This window comes from Lithobates pipiens, unplaced genomic scaffold, assembly GCF_037356315.1.
Source record: "Lithobates pipiens isolate NorthernLeopardFrog02 unplaced genomic scaffold, aLitPip1_a1.2 Scaffold_30, whole genome shotgun sequence".
Taxonomy (NCBI): domain Eukaryota; kingdom Metazoa; phylum Chordata; class Amphibia; order Anura; family Ranidae; genus Lithobates; species Lithobates pipiens.
In genome coordinates this window covers 63,043,053-63,066,991 of record NW_027507791.1, presented here as the reverse complement: position 1 = coordinate 63,066,991, position 23,939 = coordinate 63,043,053, and the positions used below count along the sequence as shown (strand labels likewise).

Sequence of the window (23,939 nt, the reverse complement as noted above, 5' to 3'; positions counted from 1 at the left end):
AGGCCTTAAAGCAGGGGTCTCAAACTGGCGGCCCTCCAGCTGTTGCGAAACTACAAGTCCCATCATGCTTCTGTCTGTGGGAGTCATGCTTTTAACTGTCAGTCTTGCAATGCCTCATGGGACTTGTAGTTTCACAACAGCTGGAGGGCCACCAGTTAGAAACCCCTGCCTTAAAGAGGAAGTAAACCCTGATGGGTTTACTTCTGCTTTGTCTCCCTGCAAAGGTAAAGCATAATACTAGCCCGTTATATGTCACTTACCTGACACAGGAGCCAGCGATGTCACCCCTGTCCCCTGTAGCATGGAGCGTCCATCTTTTTCCGGGTATTGCTGCTCCAGCCACTCACAGCGCCAGAGCAGGGATGACGTCACTCCTGTGCATGCGCACGGAAGCCTCCACTAACGTCATATCACTGTTAGCAGCGGCATGCTCAGTGCACCTAAGTGCCGCTGTAGACATCGGTGCCTGTCTTTTTGCAAATATCTCCTAAACCGTGTAGGTTTAGGAGATATTTCTTAGACCTACAGGCAAGCCTTAAAGTGGAGGTCCACCCTAAAGTGGACCTTCCGCTCATTGGAATCCTCCCCCCCTCCGGCGCCACAATTGGCACCTTTCATGGGGGAGGGGGGTGCAGGTACCTGTACAGTACAGGTATCTGCACCCACTTCCGGCGTAGATTCTGCAGAAGGCACGCCCTTTTCCGCAGAATCTACGCCCCTTACTGAAAGTCCCCCGCTGCCTGCTGGGAAACACACGGATCCCAGAGACAGTGGGGACTATTCTTATTACGCAGCGCGACTCGCGCATGCGCAGTAGGGGACCGGGAAATGAAGCCGAAAGGCTCCACTTCCTGATTCCCATAGCCAAGATGGTGGCGGCAGCACCCGAGAGATGATCAAGAGATCGGCTTCGGGTGCCGACATCGCGGGCGCGCTGGGCGGGTAAGTGTCACTATTTTAAAAGTCAGCAGCTGCAGTATTTGTAGCTGCTGGCTTTTAAAAAAAAAAAAACGCAGACTCCCGGCGGACTCCCGCTTTAATCTAGGCTTACCTGTAGGTCAAAGTGGTTTGTAAGACCCCTTTCATACTGGGGCATTTTTCAGGCGCTTTAGCGTTAAAAAAAGCGCATGTAAAGAGCTTGAAAGAAGCCTCATCTGCAATCCCAATGTGAAAGCCCAAGTGCTTTAAGAGCCCTTTCACACTGCAAGCGCATAAAGCGCCGCTTAAACTAGAGGCGCTCAACCTTTTTTTTCGTGCGCTTTTAACCTTTACTAGTGGCCAAATGGTTAAAAGCGCCCACAAAGCACAGCTGCCAAAAATGCTTTGCAGGCGCTTCCCATTGATTTCAATGGGAAGGGGCGCTTTAGGAACGGTGTATTCACCGCTCCAAAAGTGCTGCAAAGAAGCTGCTTGCAGGACTTTTTTTGATGCCCTGCCAGTGCAGCGCCTCAGTGTGAAAGCACTCTGGCTTTTACATTGGGATTGCAGTTGCGGCTTCTTTCAGGCACTTTACAGGCGCTTATTTTAACGCTAAAGTGCCTGAAAAACACCGTAGTGTGAAAGGGGGTCTCAGTGTGATAGCACTCGGGCTTTCACATTGGGATTGCAGATGAGGCTTCGTTCAGGCGCTTTACATGCGCTTTTTTTTTAACGCTAAAGCGCCTGAAAAACGCCCCAGTGTGAAAGGGGTCTAAGGGTTTACAACCACTTTAAAGAGACAGTCCAGGATCAATACTGATCAGTTGGTTGATTGCCTGGGATTGCCCTCGTTCATGTTGAATGCAGCTTTGACGTTGTGCGACTTTAAAGTGGCATGTCAGTGCGACTTTGAAGAATCTGTGCGGCTCATTCACAGATGTCTATGCAAGTCGCACCTAAAATTGGCAAAAGACTTTCTAATCTGTTTACTAATTAATTTGCAAATCCATGTTTGCTTTTATTTAACAAGTTGTTACATTGCTTGTGATTATTTTATTTTTATATTTTTTATATTTAGCTCCCAGTTTTTAAATGCTTGTTATGAGTTTTCTCCTTGTAAGAATTTTTGTAGTTCCATTAAGTTTGCAAACAAAGCAGGAACTAAACGAAATATATATAAATGTTAATCTTTGTTTTCACACCCTGAGAATGTAGTACTGTGTTTCCTCTAAGTATCATTCTATTGTTATGTAGTTGATACTTTTTTTTTTATTAACCCCTTCAGTGCCAGGCGTTAACAGCCGCCTGTTGCATTTGGCCTTGGTTGTGGATCAGAGGGAAAGTACAAGCAGCCTGGGAGGCAGCCCATTGTCCCACAGTGATTGTGCTTGTAGAAACTCCCAGCCCCCTTCCTATCTCCCCCTCCCCCACTGACCAATCACAAGATTAAACAGGTTTGCAAATAGCCAGAGCTGAGCCGTGTGGATTGTCCCTTGTGTTTTCAATGCAGGAGCTGGAGGAAGCCTTGGATGAGTGGGGAGACGGTTTGAAAGAGCTGGATAACATGAAGGCAGAATTATCACAATATATCATAGCGGAGGATGGCGTGGTGCTCAAGAAGCAAGTGGAAGCTCTGCACAGGCAATGGGAAGAGTTGTGTCTCAGGGTAAGGGCAAAACTTTGTGTTTTCTTCAGGCCTGACTGCTATGCGGCACATGAGACTATTGCGTCTGATCTGTGACAACTGGAGGGGCAACCAGTTCCATGCCTCATCTGAATGATGGGACCTCATTGATTGCTATGAGAAGCCAAAGCCACATTGCTTTACTTTGTTGTGCTGCTGCGTAAAACTTTTCTGTACCATTTAAAACAATGACCAGACTTTTGTGTGTTCTCTTTTTTTATTTTTACAGGATTTATATAGCACCAACAGTTTGCGCAGTGCTTTACAACATGTTTTTTAATTCTTAATTTTTTTTTTTTGCAGCAGCAAAATTCTTTATTTGCTTAACATATAAGAAAATATTAATGATTTAACACTGTGTTTTTAAAAAAGCATTCCTTGTTAACGTCCATTGATTCAGGAATGTATTGTAGCAGCTGCTGTTTGCATTTAAAATCTAATCTGTGCACTGATACGTACTATGAAATAATACATTCTGTACCTGCATTCTCTATTCGTTTTAAACCGTGTTGTGTTCAGGGGTTCGTGAATGGACACCATGTTGTATCCATTCATATTACCAGGATTTGCCAAGGTGTTCTCATTGTGTAGTAGTTACTGTGTTTCATGTAGAATCCTAGCAGGTCTGGGATATTCTCATTAGGATGTGTGAAGGTACGGTATTCTGATTGTGTAGTAGTTATTGTGTTAAGTGTGGGATCCTAACATGTAAACCTCTGGGGTTCCCGCACTAGGATGTGTCAAGGTATTCTGAATGTACAGTGGTGATGGTGGTAGGATCTTAGCAGGTATAAACGTCTGGGGTTCCCGCATTAGGATTTGTTGAGGTGTTCCCATTGTGGAGTAGTTACTGTGTTCCATGTAGCATCCTAGCAGGTATATGTTTGTTGCGTTCCTGCACTAGGATGTCACAAGGTATTCTGAATGTACAGTAGATACTGTGATGGGTGTAGCATCCTATCAGGTACACCCTTCTAGGGTTCCCACATTGGGTGTGTCAAGATATTCTGAATGTACAGTAGATACTATGATGGGTGCATCCTATCAGGTATACCCTTCTGGGGTTCCCACATTTGGGTGTGTCGAGACATTTCCATTGTGCAGTGTTAAGCGGATTCAGTGCAGTAACACACTTTTCACATTCGTATGAGTCCAAGTATTCTGATTGTGTAGTGGTTACTGTGTTGACACTAGCATTCCAGCAGGTACACTCTAATGGGGTTCCTGCACTAGGATGCGTCAAGTTATTCTGATTGTCTAGTGGTTAGTATGATAGGTGTACCATTCCAGCAGGTACACATCTGGGATTCCTGCACTAGGCTGTGCTAAGTTTATTTCCATTGAGTGGTGCTTTTTTCTTCATTGGGTGTAGCTTCCTGGCAGGTACACACTTTGATTCCTGCATTAGGATGTGTCAAGGTATTCCCATTATATGGCGGTTTCTGTGTAGCATCTTAGCAGGTATAAACTTCTGTAGTTCCCGCATTGGGATGTATGAAGCTATTCACATTGTGCAGCAGATATACATGCAACTAGAATTCCAGGTTTTGAAGCATTAGTGCTTTAAAAAAGCCTCCTATTCACATCTGTGTGTTGCAGTTACACGCGGTTTAATACGCAACACCATGTGGTTTGCATTTCAGTTCTATGTAGAATGGTGCCACAGCTCACCCATACAGTAGCTGGCAATGCACCTGCAGTACAGTGCACCACATGTGTAATGGGTGCTGCATTGCCAAAAACTGCAGGTCCTTTTTTTCATTAAAATTCTGTGCCAGTCCATGCAAAATGAATAGGTTGCCTTAATATAGTGTAGCTTAACATATGAAAGCGTGTGTTACGGAAGGCATAAGTGTAAAAGGGCCCTAAATCTTTTATGAGTGCAATAGAGACATCTGACCACGTTCATTGTATTGCTGAATGATGATGAGTTTATTGTATATATCTCCGCCTGTTCCTCCAAACACCTCCTAATAGACCTTTATGGGAAGGTGTGTAAATTGCAGATATGTAAGAAGATTAAATACATGCTTTGAGTCAAATATGTTGAGTAATTTCAAATGCATTTGTAGCTACACTTTATTGAAGTGTAAGTGTACAAATGGGTTTACATGGATAAGAGAATGAAGGGCGCTCCTGGATAAGCCGTATCCGACCAGAGAAAATATCTTCAAATGGTTAATATAGTGTCTGCAAAGAGCACTTAGGCTTGATTCACACCTATGCCTTTTTAATGCTTTTTACATTTTGCAGATTTTCACTACAGTGCATTTAACATGGTTTCCTATGGAACACGTTCTGTAGTGCAAACCTGCAAAATACAAAAAGCACAAAAAAAAAATGCCATAGGTGTGAATCAGGCCTAAGACAGCACTTCAAGTGGAAAGCAACAACTCTGAAGGAAACGGGATAAAAAAAAAAAAAGAGAAGGCACCTCCATGTGCAGCAGCATTAAACTTTTTTAATTCACCAAGAGATGAGTTTACTAGAGGTGGATGTTTGGAAACTCATCATTGTATAAGAGTCCAGTTGAAGGGGTAGTTCTGAAGTGGAATCCACTACATCTATTGCAGACATGATCACCCTAGGACAGTGATGGCGAACCTTGGCACCCCAGATGTTTTGGAACTACATTTCCCATGATGCTCAACGACACTGCAGAGTACATGAGCATCATGGGAAATGTAGTTCCAAAACATCTGGGGTGCCAAGGTTCGCCATCACTGCCCTAGGACTACCCCTTAAACTGGACTCTTTTATACAATGATGAGTTTCCAAACCTCCACCACTAGTAAGTGTTTTTAACCCTTTGGTGAATTAAAAGTTTAATGCTGCTGCACTTGGAGGCGCCTTCTCTCTTTTTTTTTTTTTTTTTTCTAAATGGGTTTACATGCAGCCACGACCTCTGGCAATTGTGAACAGTCTGTATCTACCCCCTGGATATGTGAAAACTAAAAGAAGGGTCTGTTTATAGCAACCAAACTGTGCTTTTGATTTCTTATTCGGAATCTTGTTGCTAGGGTAGACCATTAAGTTTTATTTTTTATTTTTTTGTTTGTTTTTTCCATGCTCCATTTTTAGTAATTACCTACACAATGATCAGCCTCCTTAACAGTGATTACGGATAAATTAAGGCAAGCTGGTTAAATGGATTACCCTGAGTGCAGTATGCGGGGAAAACTCCTGTCACTCTAAGTATATTAGAGAGCAGCGCTTGGATTATTTATATAGTTTCAACAATTTACACAACTCTTTACACAATGCACATTCACATCAGTCCCTACCCTCAGGGAGCTTACAATCCAAGGTCCCCACCTAACATGAATACATACATATACTGGGGCCAATTTAAACAGAAGCAAATTATCCTCCTAGCATGTCTTTGGAGTGTGGGGGGGAAACCAGAGTACATGGAGGAAACCCATGCAAGCACAGGGAGAACATTCAAACTTCATGCAAATAGTGTCCTGGCAGAGACCTGAGTGTCATGGTGACGATGTTTGTGGTCCACAAAAGGGTTGATGGTCTAGACGCGTCAGAAGTAGATCAATGAATATGCATAAAGTATTTCCAATAAAGTGGATCAGTAGAGTAATCGCAGTGTACAGTCATCTTCTCACTGTGTTCTTGTGGACCCATTCGCACAAATGCATTGTGGTTAAGGAGTAAAGCCGCTAACTGACCACCTCTCTGCCCTACATAGGTGTCTATGAGAAAACAGGAGATAGAGGATCGACTCAATGCCTGGAATGTGTTCAATGAGAAGAACAAGGAGCTGTGTGATTGGCTGACACAGATGGAGAGTAAAGTCTTGCAGACCGCTGATGTGAACATCGAGGAAATGATTGAGAAGCTGCAGAAGGTAAGTGGTGGTGCTGGAAATTATTTATTTCAGTTACTTATATAGCGCCCTCAATTTACGCAGCGCTTTACATATACATTGTACATTCACATCGGTCCCTACCCTCAAGGAGCATACAAGCTAAGGTCCCTAACTCGCATTCATACATACTAGGGACAATTTAGACAGGATGCAATTAACCTACCGGCGTGTCTTTGGAGTATGGGAGGAAACCGGAGTACCCGGAGGAAACCCACGCAGGCACAGGGAGAATACGCAAACTACAGGTAGGTAGTGTCGTGGTTGGGATTCGAACCAGCGACCCTTCTTACTGCTAGGCAAAAGTGCTACCCAGTACACCACTGTGCCGCCCATGATGGCAGCTTACGTTACTGGAGTTGGTATTTGAATCCACATCCTATCTCCTGCAGAGTAAGCTGTGTATATGGAGCTCTCTGAGGATATATATGACTTCTCACTTACACAATTCTGTATTTCCTGCAAACCAGAAATGACCTCTGACAGCCAACATATAACACATGATTTAAAATATCATTGAGGGGCTCCATACACAAACCCGTTTCCTGTCCTTTTCAGCAGAAAACATTTCCTGCGGCTCTAAAAATCATTTTGCTGGATTTTATAAATAAAGTCAATGCTAATTAAACTGTCTTATATCTAAACATTCGCATCCTAGACTCTAACAAGTTCCTGTGACATATCTATTTTTATCTAAGAACACAAGCCCTGGTGCAGCCTAAGTTCTGCAAAGTTTTTATTCGTGTTGTAAAGTGCTATTTTTATTGTCCGTATTTGTTACTGCAGTCGATTTCTGTTCTAGTAAGTTTCTGTGTCTTGTATAACAGCCACTGGTGATTTGCAGTGGATAATGGTGGACTGGCAAGTATTAAAGCTGAACTCTAGACAGATCTAAAAAACACAAACTGGTCAGTTGTGCTGCAGTGCTTTTGCACTAACAAGGGCCATGCTGATGGCTGGAGAGAGCAGAGTGACCAATGATAATACTGATCGGTCTGTCCGTTCTCTTTTGAATGTCCAGTCACCAGCTCTGGACAGGACTTGTAAGGACTTACTTATGCTGGCAGCAGCCCTTGCCGTCCCTCTGAAAATAAGTCTGTGGTGCCACCTTTTCTTCTAGTCAATCCCGAACACTTTAGCGGTGCTCAGCAATTTTTTTTATAGTACAAACTATACATATATTTTGCCATTAAATAACATTTCTAATTATATGAAGTTAATCACAAGAGTCCACAGATTTCCCCTTTTCATCTGAATCCTCAGAATTTCCTCTTTTACATCTGAACTCGCAGAGTTCTCTTACACTGTAAGGGGGGACTCTGCAGACTCTGATGTAAGGGAGACATAAGGGATGCTCTGGGAACCTTGATTTAAAGCGGAGGTCCACCCTAAAGTGGACCTCCGCTCATCGGAACCCTCCCCCCCTCCGGCGCCACAATTGGCACCTTTCAGGGGGGAGGGGGGGTGCAGATACCTGTACAGTACAGATATTCTGCACCCACTTCCGGGATAGCTCTCTGCGGAAAGGGGCGTAAATTACGCCCCTTTCCGCAAGTGCCCGCCCCTTTCCGCAAGTGCCCCGCTGCCTGCTGGGAAACGCACAGATCCCAGAGGCAGCGGGGACCATCCTTATTGCGCAGCGCGATTCGCGCATGCGCAGTAGGGAACCGGGAAATGAAGCCGAAAGGCTCCATTTCCTGATTCCCATACCCAAGATGGCGGCGGCAGCACCCGACAAGACGATCTAGAGATCGGCTTCGGGTGCCGACATCGCGGGCGCGCTGGACAGGTAAGTGTCACTTTTTTAAAAGTCAGCAGCTGCAGTATTTGTAGCTGCTGGCTTTTAAAAAAAACGCAGAGTCCCGGCGGACTCCCGCTTTAAGAACTCTGTACGGTTTTTGCAGTAACCGGAAAAATTGTACAATTACGGCCACTGTATTAGGTTAAGTGAGGGATGGTTGGGAGGCTGTAAAATGGCGACTCAACTGCCTATTTTTACCATTTCCCAAGCCGTATGTGTGAACAAGGTCTAAGTGTAACTGCAGCAGAAAAAAATGGGTCTCTTGCCCTACCAGAACAGTGTAAATCTCATGAGTTGATGTACAGATTCTTTGGCAGGTATAACCACTCCCTTAGGCCTAATTTACGCATACAGTTTGGGTGGGGGCAGGTTAAATGCAATAAAAAAAGTCGGTTGAGCTGTGTTTTTAGCACCCCCCCCCCCAACTGCAAAGGCAGACATACAACACAGTGTACCAAAACTGATCCTCTCCAGTTGTTTGGTAGCCAGTATCATGCGTTGAACACAACCCATTCAGGTGAACTGGCCAGAGCAGTAGCATAGCTCCCAACTGTCCCCGATTTGAAGCATTGTCCCTCTGTCCCTCTTTCCTCCTCATTTGTCCCTCATTTTGGTCTGATCTATATAGTTGTATATAAAATGCACAATTTATCTTTCAAATCGTGTTTCTCAGTGCTAACCCTCTCATCTAAATTCTAAACTGCTGCATTTGTAAATTTTAAAAACAAATATAAAGGAATAGTAGTGGTAAAAAAAAAAAGCCCTTGTAGATTTAATTAACTTTTTTTTTTGGGTTCTCCTTTAAGGGGGTGTGGCAGGAGCGTGTCCTATGCCTACATACGTTTGCTAGTAGGTGTCCCTCATTCCCATCTCAAAATGTTAAGAGGTATGCAGTAGTGTGAGCTTTTAAGAGTTTAAAGCGGGAGTCCGCCGTTTTTTTTTTTTTTTTTAAAAGCCAGCAGCTACAAATACTGCAGCTGCTGACTTTTAAAATAGTGACACTTACCCGCCCAGCGCGCCCGCCATGTCGGCACCCGAAGCCGATCTCTCGATCGTCTCTCGGGTGCTGCCGCCGCCATCTTGGGTATGGGAATCAGGAAGTGGAGCCTTTCGGCTTAATTTCCCGGTTCCCTACTGCGCATGCGCGAGTCGCGCTGCGCAATAAGGATGGTCCCCGCTGTCTCTGGAATCCGTGTGTTTCCCAGCAGGCAGCGGGGGACCTTCAGAAAGGGGCGTAGATTCTGCGGAAAGGGGTGTACCTTCTTCAGAATCTACGCCGGAAGTGGGTGCATATACCTGTACTGTACAGGTACCTGCACCCCCCTGAAAGGTGCCAATTGTGGCGCCGGAGGGGGGGGGGGATTCCAATGAGCGGAAAGGGCCACTTTAGGGTGGACCTCCGCTTTAAGACAGGTAGTGAGGAGATGACATACACCTCTTTACCACCTGTCAAACACCCTCTGAAAAGCAATCCACCATGCATAGGCTTTCTAAGGGCTACTACATGTGTAAATTAGCCCTTGGGTTAAATGCATTGCCCAAATCTAGACAAACAGCTAAATTATGAAGGCACCTAAGCAGATGAGAGCTGTTATGTTGAACATAGACATTTTAGGTTTAACAAGGCACAGTGGAGTAACCCACAGCAACCAATCAGCAGTTCGATATAATTGCTGTGACTGCTCTGAACTGGCAAAAGTAAAATCTTATTGGTTGCTGTTTGCTGCCCTTTATACATACTGGCTGCTTTTTACATAGCCCTGTAGATTACAGAATGTTATAAAATAAAAGTGAATATTCTATAATGTGTCATTGTAATAGCTTAGAGGTGATTCATGGCAATAATGGTGAGCTGAGCAGTAGAAAATGCTGGTACAGAGCAGCAATGATTTGCATGCACCCTTCTTGTTTTCATGGCACTGGGTTTTACAGCTTTAATTGTCTGTTCTCAGGACTGCATGGAAGAAATTAATCTCTTCAGTGAAAATAAACTGCACTTGAAACAAATTGGAGAGCAGCTGATCATAGCCAGCAACAAGGCCCGGTCGACTGATATAGAAAACAAGCTGAATAGAGTGAATGACCGATGGAAGCACCTGTTTGATGTGATTGGCTCCCGGTAAGCGTTTTCTTACACTAAAAAAAAACTTTGACCTGGCCTAAACTATTTGTAAGGCAGCTAAGGTGCTGAATTACATCACCCTGGCACCTCTTCCCAAGTGGCATTTAAACACAACCCATCAAATTCCAGACCAGTGCTGCCCACTGAGGTTCTGGCGATTACAGACATGCGGCACGGCTTGGCACCTGGAGGGTGTTGGGCAATTTGTTAATTGTTGTGTTAGGTGTAAGATCCAAGGGGCTCCAAAGGAATTGGACTCATTTGTACACTTAACACAGGTGATTTGAAACACAGCAGCAATGTTAGCCTTTCTTCACATTAGAGAGACTTCTGATGCAATTTGACAGGTCAAATCGCATGACAAGTCGCACCCTATTGCAGACAGAACTCAGATCTGTGCATTCAACCCGCATAATGCTCACTCCGCTATGGGCGTGGAGGTCTGTGAAGATGGCCACCTGTCATTGATTTCAACCAGATGCCTATTTGCAACACCTGTGCATCACGGGCAGCTGAAGACGGCCCTTTGCACAATTGTATGGATCGGTGACGCTTTTGGGAATAATGCCTGAACGGGCATTTTGCTGTTTGCCTGGAGAGTTACTCTCTGACTTTTTCTGGATGTGTGGGAATTGTTGCCTGGTTCTGTACATTCTATAAAATATATATATGATTCATGAACACTGCAATGAAATTTTAGTCAGCTGGATAATTTTTAGACTGGTAGAGTTTGATACACCAGGATTGCTTTGTTTAGCTATGTTATTTTAATGGCAAATCGAGCTTGCGTCATTTATTATCCTAGAAGTTGCAGTGGAGATTTGTGTTGCTAATCCTCTGCTTTTTTAAATATATTGCCTTTGTGGGGATCATTGGTTGTGCAGTTATAACTAAAAAAAGAACTTAAAGACCCCTTTCGCACTGGGGCGGTTCCATTAGCGGTAAAGCGCCACTAGTTTTAGTGGCGTTTTAGCTGCACTTTTCGCCTGTGTTGCAGCGTTTCCAAAGTGCTTTTCAGTCGATCTGAATCGCTGCCAGATCGTTCCAATGGGCAGGGGCAGTGTGGAAGTGCTGTATACAGCGCTCCCACACTGCCCCAAAGATGCTGCAAGCGCATTGCCCCAGTGTGAAAGCACTCGGGCTTTCACACTGGGGAGGCATGAGAGGCAGTTTTCAGGTCCTATTTTTAGTGCTAAAATGCCTGAAAACTGCCTCCGTGTGAAAGTAGCCTAAAGGCTAAGCTCCTCCTTTGTAAAAAAAAAAAAATGAACAAATCCACATTATTTTGCAGGTAAAAAAAATTTGCTTTTATTTTAGACTGCAAACCTGTAAAGCATTGCACCCACGAACAGTGGATCACGGGTGCAATGTCAGGCTCCTGCAGACACTCAGTACAGCTGTCTTTCTGTATGGGCAGACAGTTGCTGAAGTGCAGGAAGTGTTAATAAACGACGAGATCGCTCACCAGCGCCCTCGCAGTCTTTGAGAATTACAAGCTGTCTGCTGCAGTGGCAGATGAGACTTGTAGTTCATCCTTTCACAGATCACACTTGGGCTGGCTGAAATTTGTTGCAGGAAAGGAATTTGCTTGATTTCCCCACTAACACAGTGTTGATACAGGAATCCCTCCTGCTGGGCCATTGTGACCTCTAGTGATAATCGCAGGCAGGACAGCTGAAAAGGCAGTACAGCCAGTCCTTCTTTACTGGGCCCAGACCCCATCAGTTCTAAAGAAGGGCTCAGGCACCTGCTGAGCAGGCGGTCCGTCTGTACTGTCTTATTGCAGACACTGATTCTCTTCTGTCTCCCCTTGCAGCACTGCCAGCTTCTCCTGCACTGCAGGGGGATTGGTTCTAGCACCCCTTCCATCTGGTGTCTGGCACCCCCATGTGCGCCCCTTTCCTCCCCTCTCCTGCTGGCAGCTGCTACGGGCGCATAGGGGGATGTTTCAGGATGGAGAGTGTTGGAAGTGGTCAGTAAATGTCAATTACTGGTCCCTTGCATTCTTGAATGAACACAGTGAGCGATGGGTACCAGTCACTACTGTGTCTGAAGCATAGTAAACTGTGTTTACTTTGATTCAGTTTGTGAATGAGCAGGAAGCCTTGGAGTGCTTCCTATTCATTAATCTGCAGCTGAGGCTCCAGAGAAAAGGCTTGATAAAGCCATGTCCTCAGTCACTTTTGGCTGTGGAAGGGGCCCCTTTCAGGTAAGCTGTATGGGGCTCCATGATTTTTAACAGCAGCCCTGATCACAGGTAAATCCTGGCATCCTGGTTGTACCCAAGTTGATCAATCAACTTGGCACATTCAGCCTGCCCATACACGGTTCAACCCGTGTGTGCCTTGCCTTAATTATGCTATATTTAAATTGTGACAGGGGGTGCAAGAGTAAGATCTCTCACCCACAGTCACAGGGAGAGAATTGGGGTTGTGGGCAGGTGCTTTACAGTAACATATTACACCCAAAGTATGGGTTTAACCTGTTAAAAATGGTAAATCCTTTAACTTCACCCAGCCAACCCTAACAAAGGTCCATGTACTGGAAACATGGTTGGACAAATATATTTTCTTTCGTTTTGCTTGATAGACTATATTTTATTATGAAAATTTATTTTCTCATACTTTGAAGGAGCCTGCTATATGTCCCATATTGTTGTGTACCTGAGTGCACCATGCTATCCAATCTAATCAGCCATTGCAGGCTGGAAGAGGCAGGATGCACTTCCAATTAAGCTGGATTCACACTGTTAGAACTTTGGCTAGCTCCTGAGCAAAATGCACTACATTGGTGGCCCTGATGACCACCTCTGGCCTGATATCCTTCAATTAGAAAATCAAAGTAGCCACATGGAAAATTGTTCACCAAACAGTGGCTGCATCCAATCAAATGTAGCCACTGTTTGGGTATTTTGACTTCTGAATTAATAATGGGATTCCCCTCTGATGGTGGTGGTTGCCACAGACCACCTCATTTTAAAGGTGGTGGTCAGCAGAGGAGCATATTTGCATATAAAGGAAGGAAACTGGGTATACAGGTTTATTGGTTGGGTGTAGAAATACCAACCACTTTTGAAACATCATGGCCTGCTTTAACAAACCGATATACATATGAATGGCATTCAAATTATAATGGAAGCCTGTCTCAAACGTGGTCAATGGTAACTAAATGTAACGCATAAAAAGCGGGTTTGCCTTCAGCTTTAAGATGGTCAGCAAATTTTGTCAACTCTCCAAGTAGCAATCAAGCTTACCTCCAACTCTCCTGTTATTTGAGGGCACCCATTAAATAAAAGAACCAATGGGCATCCTTGAGAGGCAGGAAAGGCGGGTTCAATTGTCACTTTTAGAGGAAGGGTGAAGAATCATCACATATGACTTTCATCTGTCTCTGGATCTTCGGATTGCTATCACATGCTGTTTTCTTTGATAGTAACCTTGTGGGAAAAAAATATAAAAAAATTAAGAACAAAATAATGATGATTAAATATTACGTTTTAGCTTGAATTGCTTAGGTTTGTGACCTGTTGTTGGTTCCTATCATATGTGGTTTATTTAACTTTTTAACAAAAATCACTATTTCCAAAGACACTATTGCATTCAAAAGCCCAACACAAAATGGCAAAGGAGTTTCATTTATTCTCATGTAAGTGCAAGCTTTTCAGCCAAAACTTTTTTTTTTTTTTTTTCTTAGTTTTGGATCGAGTGAGGAAGACTGTTCTGTTGCATTAACACACGCCTCTAAAGTGTGTGAGATATATATATATATATATATATATATATATATATAATTTGTATTCAATTAAGGCAGCATTTAACCCCACAACACTGTAATGGAACAAAAATTGGACTTGATATTTATTATTATTATTTTTTAAAGCATTATACTACAATGCACAGTATGTGCCCCCCAGTGTCAGTCCATTGCTTTTTACTCTTCTCTTTGGTCCCCTCCCCATGGATTTTGTCCATATTTTTCTAACCCTTTAGTACCTGATCAAAAATTGAATACTACAAGTTTTGGCTATCTGGTAAATAGAATTTATTCAGTTTAAGAAAACTGTGCTTTTGAATAGCTGATTTCTGACCCATGGTCAATTATCCCATTGATTCCTGTTTGACAGCTTTAATGGAGCATTTAGGAGTAGGCCTTGGACATAATTGCTTGAATGCATGTGTCTTTGCCAACCAGTATAATTGTTTCTAATGCTACATTTAGATAGATGCAAACGGTAACACAGTAAAGTGATTGGTGTGTGCCCGATTTAGCCGAGTCCGTCAGTCTGGCTGTGGGCTTAGACACTGATGTGATTCAGTCTGTGACATCAGGCTCGGCTTGGCCATATGGCACTATTACAAGCAGCTCCCTCCTCACATGTATTGTGTGCGTGTGTAAGGGCTTGTGCCATTCAGAAAAGGATTGTCAACTCTGATTACCCGCTGCAGCTTGATGTAGTACAAAAGGGAAGGGGGAGACTTTGAGTGCCTGAATAGCTAACCAGGCTATAAAAAGAAAAGAAAAAAACTGCTGAGCTCTAACATCTGCCCTTCTGAAATGTAACTGTTATAATTTCAAAAGCAAGTACATAATTTCTAGATATTTTAAAATCTAAAGTCTAGCTGTCTAATGGGGGAGATTTACATACAATATGGTCATTTGTTTTATGCAATTAAATTAAGATCATTGAGTTCTTTCCACCAATACCTGTTAAAATGTCTGGTCCAGAAATGTATCTATTGTATTTAGTCTGTCCTAAATATTACGAGAGACTATTGTAGGTACCGCTTTGGTATACAGTTCACAATACAGAGAAATTCAGTGGCGGTCCGTGCATTGTGGGCGCAAGGGCGACGCCCCCCCCCGACACCTCCGCCGCTCTCCCTATTCATGTGCCTGACCCCTTTCAGGATGCCGGACACATGAAATACTATGGCAGGGATAGGCGGGGGTGTGTATTTTGAAGCACGTGATAAGAGCCAAAGGCTTTAATAGGCTTCGAAATAGAGTGGGCTCAGGGCGCAGAGCACTGCGTCCCGATCCTACCCTGTTGTGTGGCATAGCAAATTTTTTTTTTATTTGCTGTTTTCACACAAACGTTCCCCCCGACAATCAGCAGACAGGTCAGTGAGACCTGTCTCCCGATTGGCCAAAGAATTAGGCGATCCTATTGGATGCCTAACGCTCTGGTGGAAGAGGAGACACGGTGGAGGAAGTCTGAGGAGCCAAGCGGACACAGGAGCCGCAGCCGCTGCTTCCCGCCACTAAGGAAGAGGAGGAGGAAGCCCCGTCGCTCCAGGAGAGGAACAGAGCCCCACCACACAAGGGGGGGGGGGGGTTAGTGAAGTGACAGTCAAGCCGGGGGGGATGTGCCTGGCTGCATTTGACAGGCACAAGTGGCTGCATTTGACGGGCACAGTGAGGCTACAATTGATGGGGCGGGGGGTTCAGTATTTTTCAGTCTGTTTGTGTAACTATGTAACTTAAGCTGACCATACGTTGGCAGATTTTCATGCATATGTTCTCCTGAAAAATCTCATTAAGGCTGGATTCACACCTATGCAGTTTTAGTGCTTTTTGCATTTTGCAGATTTGCACTACAGTCCATTTACCATGGTTTCCTATGGAACGTGTTCTGTAGTGCAAATCTGCAAAAAGCACTAAAACTGCATAGGTGTGAATCCAGCCCAAGCCCTGGTTCACATTGATGTAATTTGGCATGCAAATCGCATGCCAAAGCAGCGGCTATTGCCTGCAATTAAACTGTCTGAAGTGGTGCGACGCCGCACCGCTTCTCAAAAGTAGCTTCTGTACTACTTTTGGTAATTTTAGGTACAATTTCAAGAGTAATCTGTGCACAGATGTCTCGGAAATCATTGAGCTGACATGATTTCAATCCCGCAGCAGTATGAACTTGGGCTGATACATTTTAATAATTCCAACAGAGCCTTGACGAATGCTGTTTGAAATTACTTAATTTATTGCAAAATCTAATTTTAAAAGAAAATTTAAATAGAATTTCCCATTGTCAAAATTAATTCTACTAGTATATGGCCAGCTTAAAAGTCAAGTTATATTCTAAGGCAGTGTTTCTGAACTCCAGTCCTCAAGCCACCCCCAACAGGTCATGTTTTCAGGTTTACCATTATTTTACACAGGTGATTTGATCAGTTTCGTTGCCTTAGTAATTACCAAAGCTGTTTCATCTGAGGAAAATCCTGAAAAAATGACCTGTTGGGGAGCCTTGAGGACTGGAGTTAAGAAACATTGGTCTAGGGATCGACCTACAGTGTGCAGAGTATCTGCTATTTTTCAGACCTTCTCCTCACAGAATACTGAGACACCAGCGTGTATCCTATGTATGTACTCTGAATTGTATTTAGGCTTGGTATACATGTATGCATCTTTGTTGTGGGATTAAATGAAACAATGGTTTTACAATGTCAGTAAATATCATGCCCTCAGCCTCATATAATTATGGGTTCATTTTATATTTGGCTTACAAAGTGTACATCAAAGTTGAGACATCCAAAAGAAAAGGGTGTGATATCTGCGTATTATGAAGACAGTAAGACAAGTAAAACAATGGATACTTAAAACATTCTCAGATTTATTTATTTTTTATTTTTTCCTTTTTAGAAGAAACCTGTCAGGAGTTAAATACCTTGGCCACCATTGCAGATATCTGCTCTTGAAAGGGCTGGCTGGCTGGCTTGTCATGCTGATAATTTGACTTGGTACATTTATTCACAGACCCACTACACAATAAATGTACATATAAGGCTTTCTGATTATTATTTTTTTTTCTGTCTTTCATTTGCTGTGTTTCTTTACTACTCCAGAGTCCCAGTACAGAAACAATCACATTTTCCAAAGAAAGTCAACAATGGCAGCTTAATTTTTGTGCTACTAGTACCAACAAACCTCAGATAGAAGTCAAAATATGTCTCCAAAAATGAAAATACAAGAGTGGTGTATTTATTTATTTATTTTTTGGAATGGAGGAGGAGAAAAGGCAGGAGGAGAAAAATGACATGCTGAAAAAAATCCAACTCCCCATTTTCCCAATATTGTTTTTTTTTTTTTTTTTTCTTTACTACCCCCCCTTTAAAACTTCCACTGATTAGTTAGCTGGGAACGGCTGATAAGATCGGGTTCTGCAGATTTGAAGATTGTCTGGTTAGACTTGGTAGCTAGTGTTTCATATCGTTGGATATTCTTTGAGCTTATTTTGTTTACAGTGACCTGGTGTCCTGTCAATTTATTGTCAGATCAGGAGAAGTGAACCATGGTTATTATGGACCACAAATTTCTCTTGGTCAGGGATGCTGAAGTACAGAAGTCCAAAGGAGGCCAGCAATGGCAGCCTCATTTTTGTGCTACCAACAAAACCAGGTAGAAGTTAGGGCAGTCTGCCAATAGATCTTTCCACAAATGGAAAGATTACCTGAGTGTGGTTGTTTATTAGGTATGAGGGAAGAGTAGAGTACATTCTTACCTTGGGGACAATGATAGGCTACACTTTAAAAATCCAACACAGCTCTTTTCTGAACCCCCCCCCCCCCCCCTCCCAATCACCACTGATTAGTTAGCCGAGGATGACTCTGGCGATCTGCTTTTGCCGACTTCAGGATTCGGCAGCTATCTTATATCAATTGATACTTTGAGCTATTTTGTTTAGTGACCTCTGTTCTGTGCCTCAGTTTACCATGTTCTATCACAAAAAGGTGAATTGTGGTCACCCTGGATTTTAGCACTTTTTACCTAGACCTTGTTCTTTATACTGCCCTTTTTATAGAAGCCCTAGCAATATAAGAAAGATACATACAGCTGAAGCCTTACCCCTGAACTGCTCAAACTCCTCCCTACTTTGACAAACTTAAAGCAAACACTTAATTTGGATCCTACTTGTTTAAAGAAAGCGTGCCATGGTAGAAATATGGAGGTAGCTTTAACTGACCACCTCCTGAAAATGCTAATGACCTGCATTTAATGCTGGTCATCTGGTTTCAGTACATAGTTTTAGATTTACTTGCTGTATACTATAGATCAGTGTTTCAAAGCATTGAGGCTTGAGAGTCAGCTTGACACCCAAGCAACCAATATTTTGAGAAGGCCAGTAGTGACAGGCGCCATATTTGTCTCACAGTAGTTATATTTCATGTGAACCTGTGATTTGCCTATGCAGGGTAAAGCAGAACTAACTGCTAACCCTCCCCACTGATTTACATATTTACAGTTTTTTTGTATCCTCGGCTGTCTTCTCAACAAGTCAACAGATTTAGCCCTTTGAAACTTAAAGTATTGGTAAATCTTTTCCTGTCCATTTGGATAGTGCTGGGTGACCAGTTGCGTACCAGGACATTTCCATTTTTTAAATATTATTTTTATTTTTATTTTTTAAAGCCTGTGGTGTGTGAACACATTCCAAAAACTTCACCCGGTGCCAAAAAAAAGTGCACACACGTAGTGAAACACAAAAAGTGCAACAGGTGTACACAAGTCCTCCAAAATCGAAGGACCTTGCCCTGATCCCCCTGCAGCGTTGGGCTCCAGATGGGGACTGGGGTACTTACACTTGGTCCATCTGACCGAAACCAGATGGACCTCATTCCTTGGAAGGTCTGCCGAAACAGACCCAACAAAGTACTAGATGGGGCTCCCCCGATGGGAGACCCCATGAGAGAAGGCAAACTAAGCCAGAAGGCCATGTCCACCCCCCAAGATTTTCAAGGCAGGCCCCAAGGACTAGTCACATGTGCAAAAACCGTGAACAAATATAAAAATACAAAAAATTACAAACATGTGGCTTAAATAAAAGAAAGTGGGGGAGAAGGAAGTGGACAGGAGAGTGAAAACTGACCATTGTGTAATACAATGTCCAGGCCCCCTCCGGTCAGGAGTCAAAAATTCCTCCAGTCCCAGCCAAAAGCCCCGGCCCAGGAGGCAGGTGAGAAGAAAGTGTGAATGGTGCCATGAATCAAAGTGACCCTCAGTGATTTTACGGAACCCCTGGACTGCCACTCCGGGGGAACATACACCATTGGCTTCTTTTCAGGCCGGACCAGTGCAGCCGTCCATCCCTGCCAGATAGAGAGCCCTTCTAGGTTTTCTTGGGGAGAGCCACAGACGTCTAAACACAGCCTCCATAGGTAATAGCCTTTCCAGGCCCCCATCATTCCAGTGGATTTGCATAGCAACACCCTGAGCCCTCATTCAGGGCAGCAGCTCCTTCATTGGACGCTGACAGGAACAGCGACCACACCGATCCTAGCCAAATGGCTGGAATGACCCAACCCTTTGGCCAGACCATAGGCACGCTTCTGGCCTGCTCAGACTCAACCATGCACTAGCCTCCTTAAATTCATAGGAGCACCAGTGTGGCCCCTGCTGAGACAGATCATCCAGGTACCATCATGCCAAAGGATTTGCATAGTCTTCCCCGCTGGGAGCAGCACAGCACCTCCTCTGGCAACTGATAAGAACGGATACTACACTTGATCTTAGAGCCACCTGCTTAGACACCCATCAGTACCAGATATTTCTCTGCACTTTTATGGATAACGATGAGTGTCCAAGTTCTTAGGAGGGACTGGTTACTCTGCATGACTCAGTGGTAGGGAGTGGTCAAAGTCTACTTGCTGTGTGTGTCTCAATTTCATACCGGATTAGATTTTTTGATTTTTACACAAACACCTTATTATTTTCCTATTTTGATTGGTGCTCAGAAGCTGTAACATTAAGATCCCTTTCACAGTGAGGTGGTTTTCAGGCGCTTTAGCACTAAAAATAGTGCCTGAAAACTGATTGCCATAAATTTGAATGGGTGCTTTCGCACTGGGGTGATGTGCTTGTGGGACCATAGGAAAAGTCCTGCAAGCAGCATCTTTGGGGCATGTTTGGAGCATTATAAATAGCACTTCAAAAATGCCCCTGTCCATTGAAATGAATGGGCTGTGCTTCCAGAGCGCCTTAAAAGCAATTTGAAAGTGCTGCAAAACTGGTCCTTTTTTAAAAAAAAAATTTTTTTTTTTTTTAAAGGGCCACATTTTCACCTGACCTTAAAAAAAGCACCCCTGCTAACGCTAATAAAAGTTCTGCAAAAGCGACTGGCTTGCGTGGTGCATATGAAAGGGTTCTTGGTGAACTTCAAAAGCATAGAATCCTTGGACCAGAGAATACAGGAGTTGATTTGTGGGATTGCTTTACCAAAACTGGAGAATGCAAAATCCTGGTCCTGCTGTGCATGGTAGCCAATCAGCTTCTAACTTCAGCTTTGACAAAAAAACACTGATTGCTGATTGGTTTGTATGCAAAGTTCCACCAGATTTTGCACTCTCCAGTTTTAGTAATTCAACCCCACAGATCTGTTCAGAAGCATTGAGAAATCCTCTGGTGGCCTCAATGCATTATTCTCTTGAGCACGGTTGTGTTTCCTGGAAAGTGTTCGATGAGGGATTTTTTGTTGTTGTTTGGAGTTGCCTTTCATTCTCTTTATAGTGCGACGGTCAGGACTGATGAGGGTCCCTATGTGATCGGAGAGATGTAAAATTACCTTTGCTATTTCCTGTTGCCTGGTTATCCTGCGCTGGCATTCTTTGGCTTAGCAGTACTAAACATACAGTCTCTGAGCATGGCAGTGATAGAAAACCACCCTCTGCTCTGAGACCTCCTGCAGGGCGGATTAAAAGACCACAAAGCTTCATTAGGCTTCTGGCCAAGTGGCATTTCTTTGAAAAATCACTTAGCAGGTGCGTGCCAGTCCACATTCACCAAGATGGGAGCAGACTGCTTGTACTGGTCCTGTAATACTATCGTTCTCCCCTATTCATGTCTATTATCAGTACAAACTAGGCATGCAGTCCAGATTGTCGGGACCTTTGTGTTCACCAAGAATATCAGTGTGATTAAAAAAAAAAAAAAAAAAAAACTCTTTCAAACCCACTATCCTGTTTATTTTTAGCAAGGGAGCACTTCAAGTAGAACTTCTCTCTTAATCAACATTGACTATATTTAATCCTTTTGTTGCTAAATTAGTAAATAGATGGCAACATAGATTATATTTACTTTAGACTTTATTAAACCTTCTTTTTTTTTAATATATATTCCCTTAGTCCCTTCCTGGTTACCAGGCCTAGGCAAATGTCGGGAGGGGAGGAGGGGTTTCTCATCTAAATATGCCCTCCTATTGGTGGGGTCAGGGGCGAGGGAGGGACCCTCATCACGGACCCGGAAGGGATCCTGAACCGGTTTGTGCAATATTATAGCGCCCTGTACTCCACTAGGGTGGATTATGAGGACCCGGCTCTCCTGGCCTTTCTGGATGGGGTGGAACTTCCCGCTCTATCCCGAGAGGCGATAGATCGTTTGGAGAGGGCCATATCGTTGGAGGAGGTTCAGATGGCAATGGCCCAAATGCAGGTGGGGAAGTCCCCTGGGGCAGATGGTATCCCCGTTGAATTTTATGCTACTTATCAGGAGTTAGTGGCCCCTAAACTGGTTTCTTTATTCGCCCAGTCCCTGGAGAGGGGGTTGCTCCCCGAATCCATGTCAGAGGCGATCGTGGTGTTGGTGCCCAAGCCGGGTAAGGATCCCGAGGACTGTGTGTCTTACAGCCCAATATCTTTGATAAATGTCGATGCCAAATTGTTGGCACAGGTTCTGGAGAGCCTTGTTCATGTGGACCAGACGGGGTTTATGCCCGGTAAGGGTACCGACATCAATCTGAGACGCCTTTTCCTTAACTTAACTATCCCTCATGACAACGCTGGGACCAGGGTCGTTGCCTCCCTGGATGCCGAAAAGGCATTTGACTCAGTGGAATGGGGATATTTGTGGGAGGTACTCCGTAGATATGGGTTCGGTCCCCATTTCCTGAGTTGGCTGCAGCTGCTTTATAACGGACCGAGGGCGCGGCTGCGCATTAATGGCAGGCTATCGGAGGCGTTTCGGTTGGAGAGGGGCACCCGGCAGGGCTGTCCCCTCTCCCCGTCGTTATTTGCGCTGGCGTTGGAACCTTTGGCGGTGGCCCTGAGGGCCTCCTCGGGGTGGAAGGGCTTAAAGTCGGCCCTCTTGAGGAGAAGGTGTCACTCTACGCCGATGATGCTCTGCTCTATTTGAGAGATGCGGATTCCTCCTTACGAGCGGCATTGGAAATTTTCAATGTATTCGGACGTTTCTCTGGGGTCAGAATAAACTGGACCAAATCCGTCCTGTTTCCTCTGGACCCGGGGTCAAGGGCAGCTGCAGCGGACACTCCCCTCCAGTGGGTAACTGAATTCAAGTATCTAGGGATAGTGGTGGGCAGGGATCCGACACAATACTTTGATCTTAACTTGAAACCGGCCCTCCTTCAGCTGAAGGCTAGATGTGCCTCCTGGGGGAAGCTTCCCCTGAATCTGCTAGGTCGCATTAACCTGTTAAAAATGGTGTTCCTCCCCAGGTTCCTCTATTTTTTTTAGGAACTCCCCCGTTTTGCTCCCGGGTGCCTTTTTTGCGGATCTGGATGGCTGTGTGGGCTCCTTTATTTGGGGGGGATCTAACCCCAGGATTGCAAGGTCCACTTTGTGTCTACCTGTGCGATGTGGGGGGCTGGCTCTACCCGACTTCAGGGTCTATTACTGGGCGGCGGTCCTTGTGTCGGTCCGTTGGTGGTTTGCCCGTTCTAGGACGAACGCTGCGAGCTGCATTGAAGCAGCTGGGGTGGGTTCTTTGGAGGATCTTGGCAATTTAGTATACAAAGGCCCTGGGGCACGTCGGGGGCTTCCGCTTCCGACTAGAACGACGCTCAGGGTGTGGGGGTTGGCCAGGAAACGGTTCATTAAGCCGGGAGTCTGGTCCCCCCGACAGCCAATATGGGAGAACCCTAGCCTCCCGCACTTTCGGACGATCCCTGACCCGAGGGTGTGGGCGCGACATGGGGTGCGGACGTTGGGCGATATTATCACGGGGGGCAGCCTGAGGACGTATGGGGAACTTGCCACTAAATTTGATTTGCCCGGGTGGATGTATTTCCGTTACCACCAACTGAGACATGCAGCCAGGGCGCAGCTGCCAGCAGCTACGACCCTATCTATGGATCCTGTGGAGGAGCTACTGTCTCTGGACCAGCTCTCCAAGCCTCTCTCGTCCCTGTACATCTTGCTACTCAGTGTAGATTCTCCTAAGATGGAGAAATTGTGGGAGGCCTGGCAGAGGGACATTCCCACCTTGGAGAGAGAGGATTGGAATGACTGCTTCCAGGATAGTCTTGGCCTGGTGATTTCCTCCAGAGATAAGGTAATACAGACCAAGTTTCTACATAGGGTTTATTATACTCCACAGCGGTTGCACAGACTGTATCGGCAGCGGGACCCTGCCTGTACCAGATGTGGAGCAGCGGAGGGAACGTTCTTCCACATGTTCTGGAGCTGCCCGGCAGTGGCCGCCTTTTGGACTGATGTGTTTGACACCATTGATGAGCGTTTGGGCTTCTCTCTGCCCCGGTCACCGGAGCTGGCTCTTCTCGGCATCCAGGACGAGGATCAGCGGCCACGCT

The 23,939-nt window shown here is 44.7% G+C and overlaps 1 protein-coding gene across 4 annotated transcripts in view; it reads left to right on the top strand.

Annotated features, from left to right (window-relative positions):
• Window positions 1–23,939, top strand: part of SYNE2 (spectrin repeat containing nuclear envelope protein 2) — a 529,925-nt gene that overhangs the window by 464,293 nt on the left and 41,693 nt on the right. For all 4 annotated transcript variants that reach the window (XM_077464352.1, XM_077464354.1, XM_077464353.1 and 1 more), the window contains 3 exons: window positions 2,429–2,584; window positions 6,306–6,464; window positions 10,236–10,402. In XM_077464352.1, coding sequence (XP_077320478.1) covers window positions 2,429–2,584; window positions 6,306–6,464; window positions 10,236–10,402 — 482 coding nt within the window. The remainder of the gene's footprint in view (window positions 1–2,428; window positions 2,585–6,305; window positions 6,465–10,235; window positions 10,403–23,939) is intronic.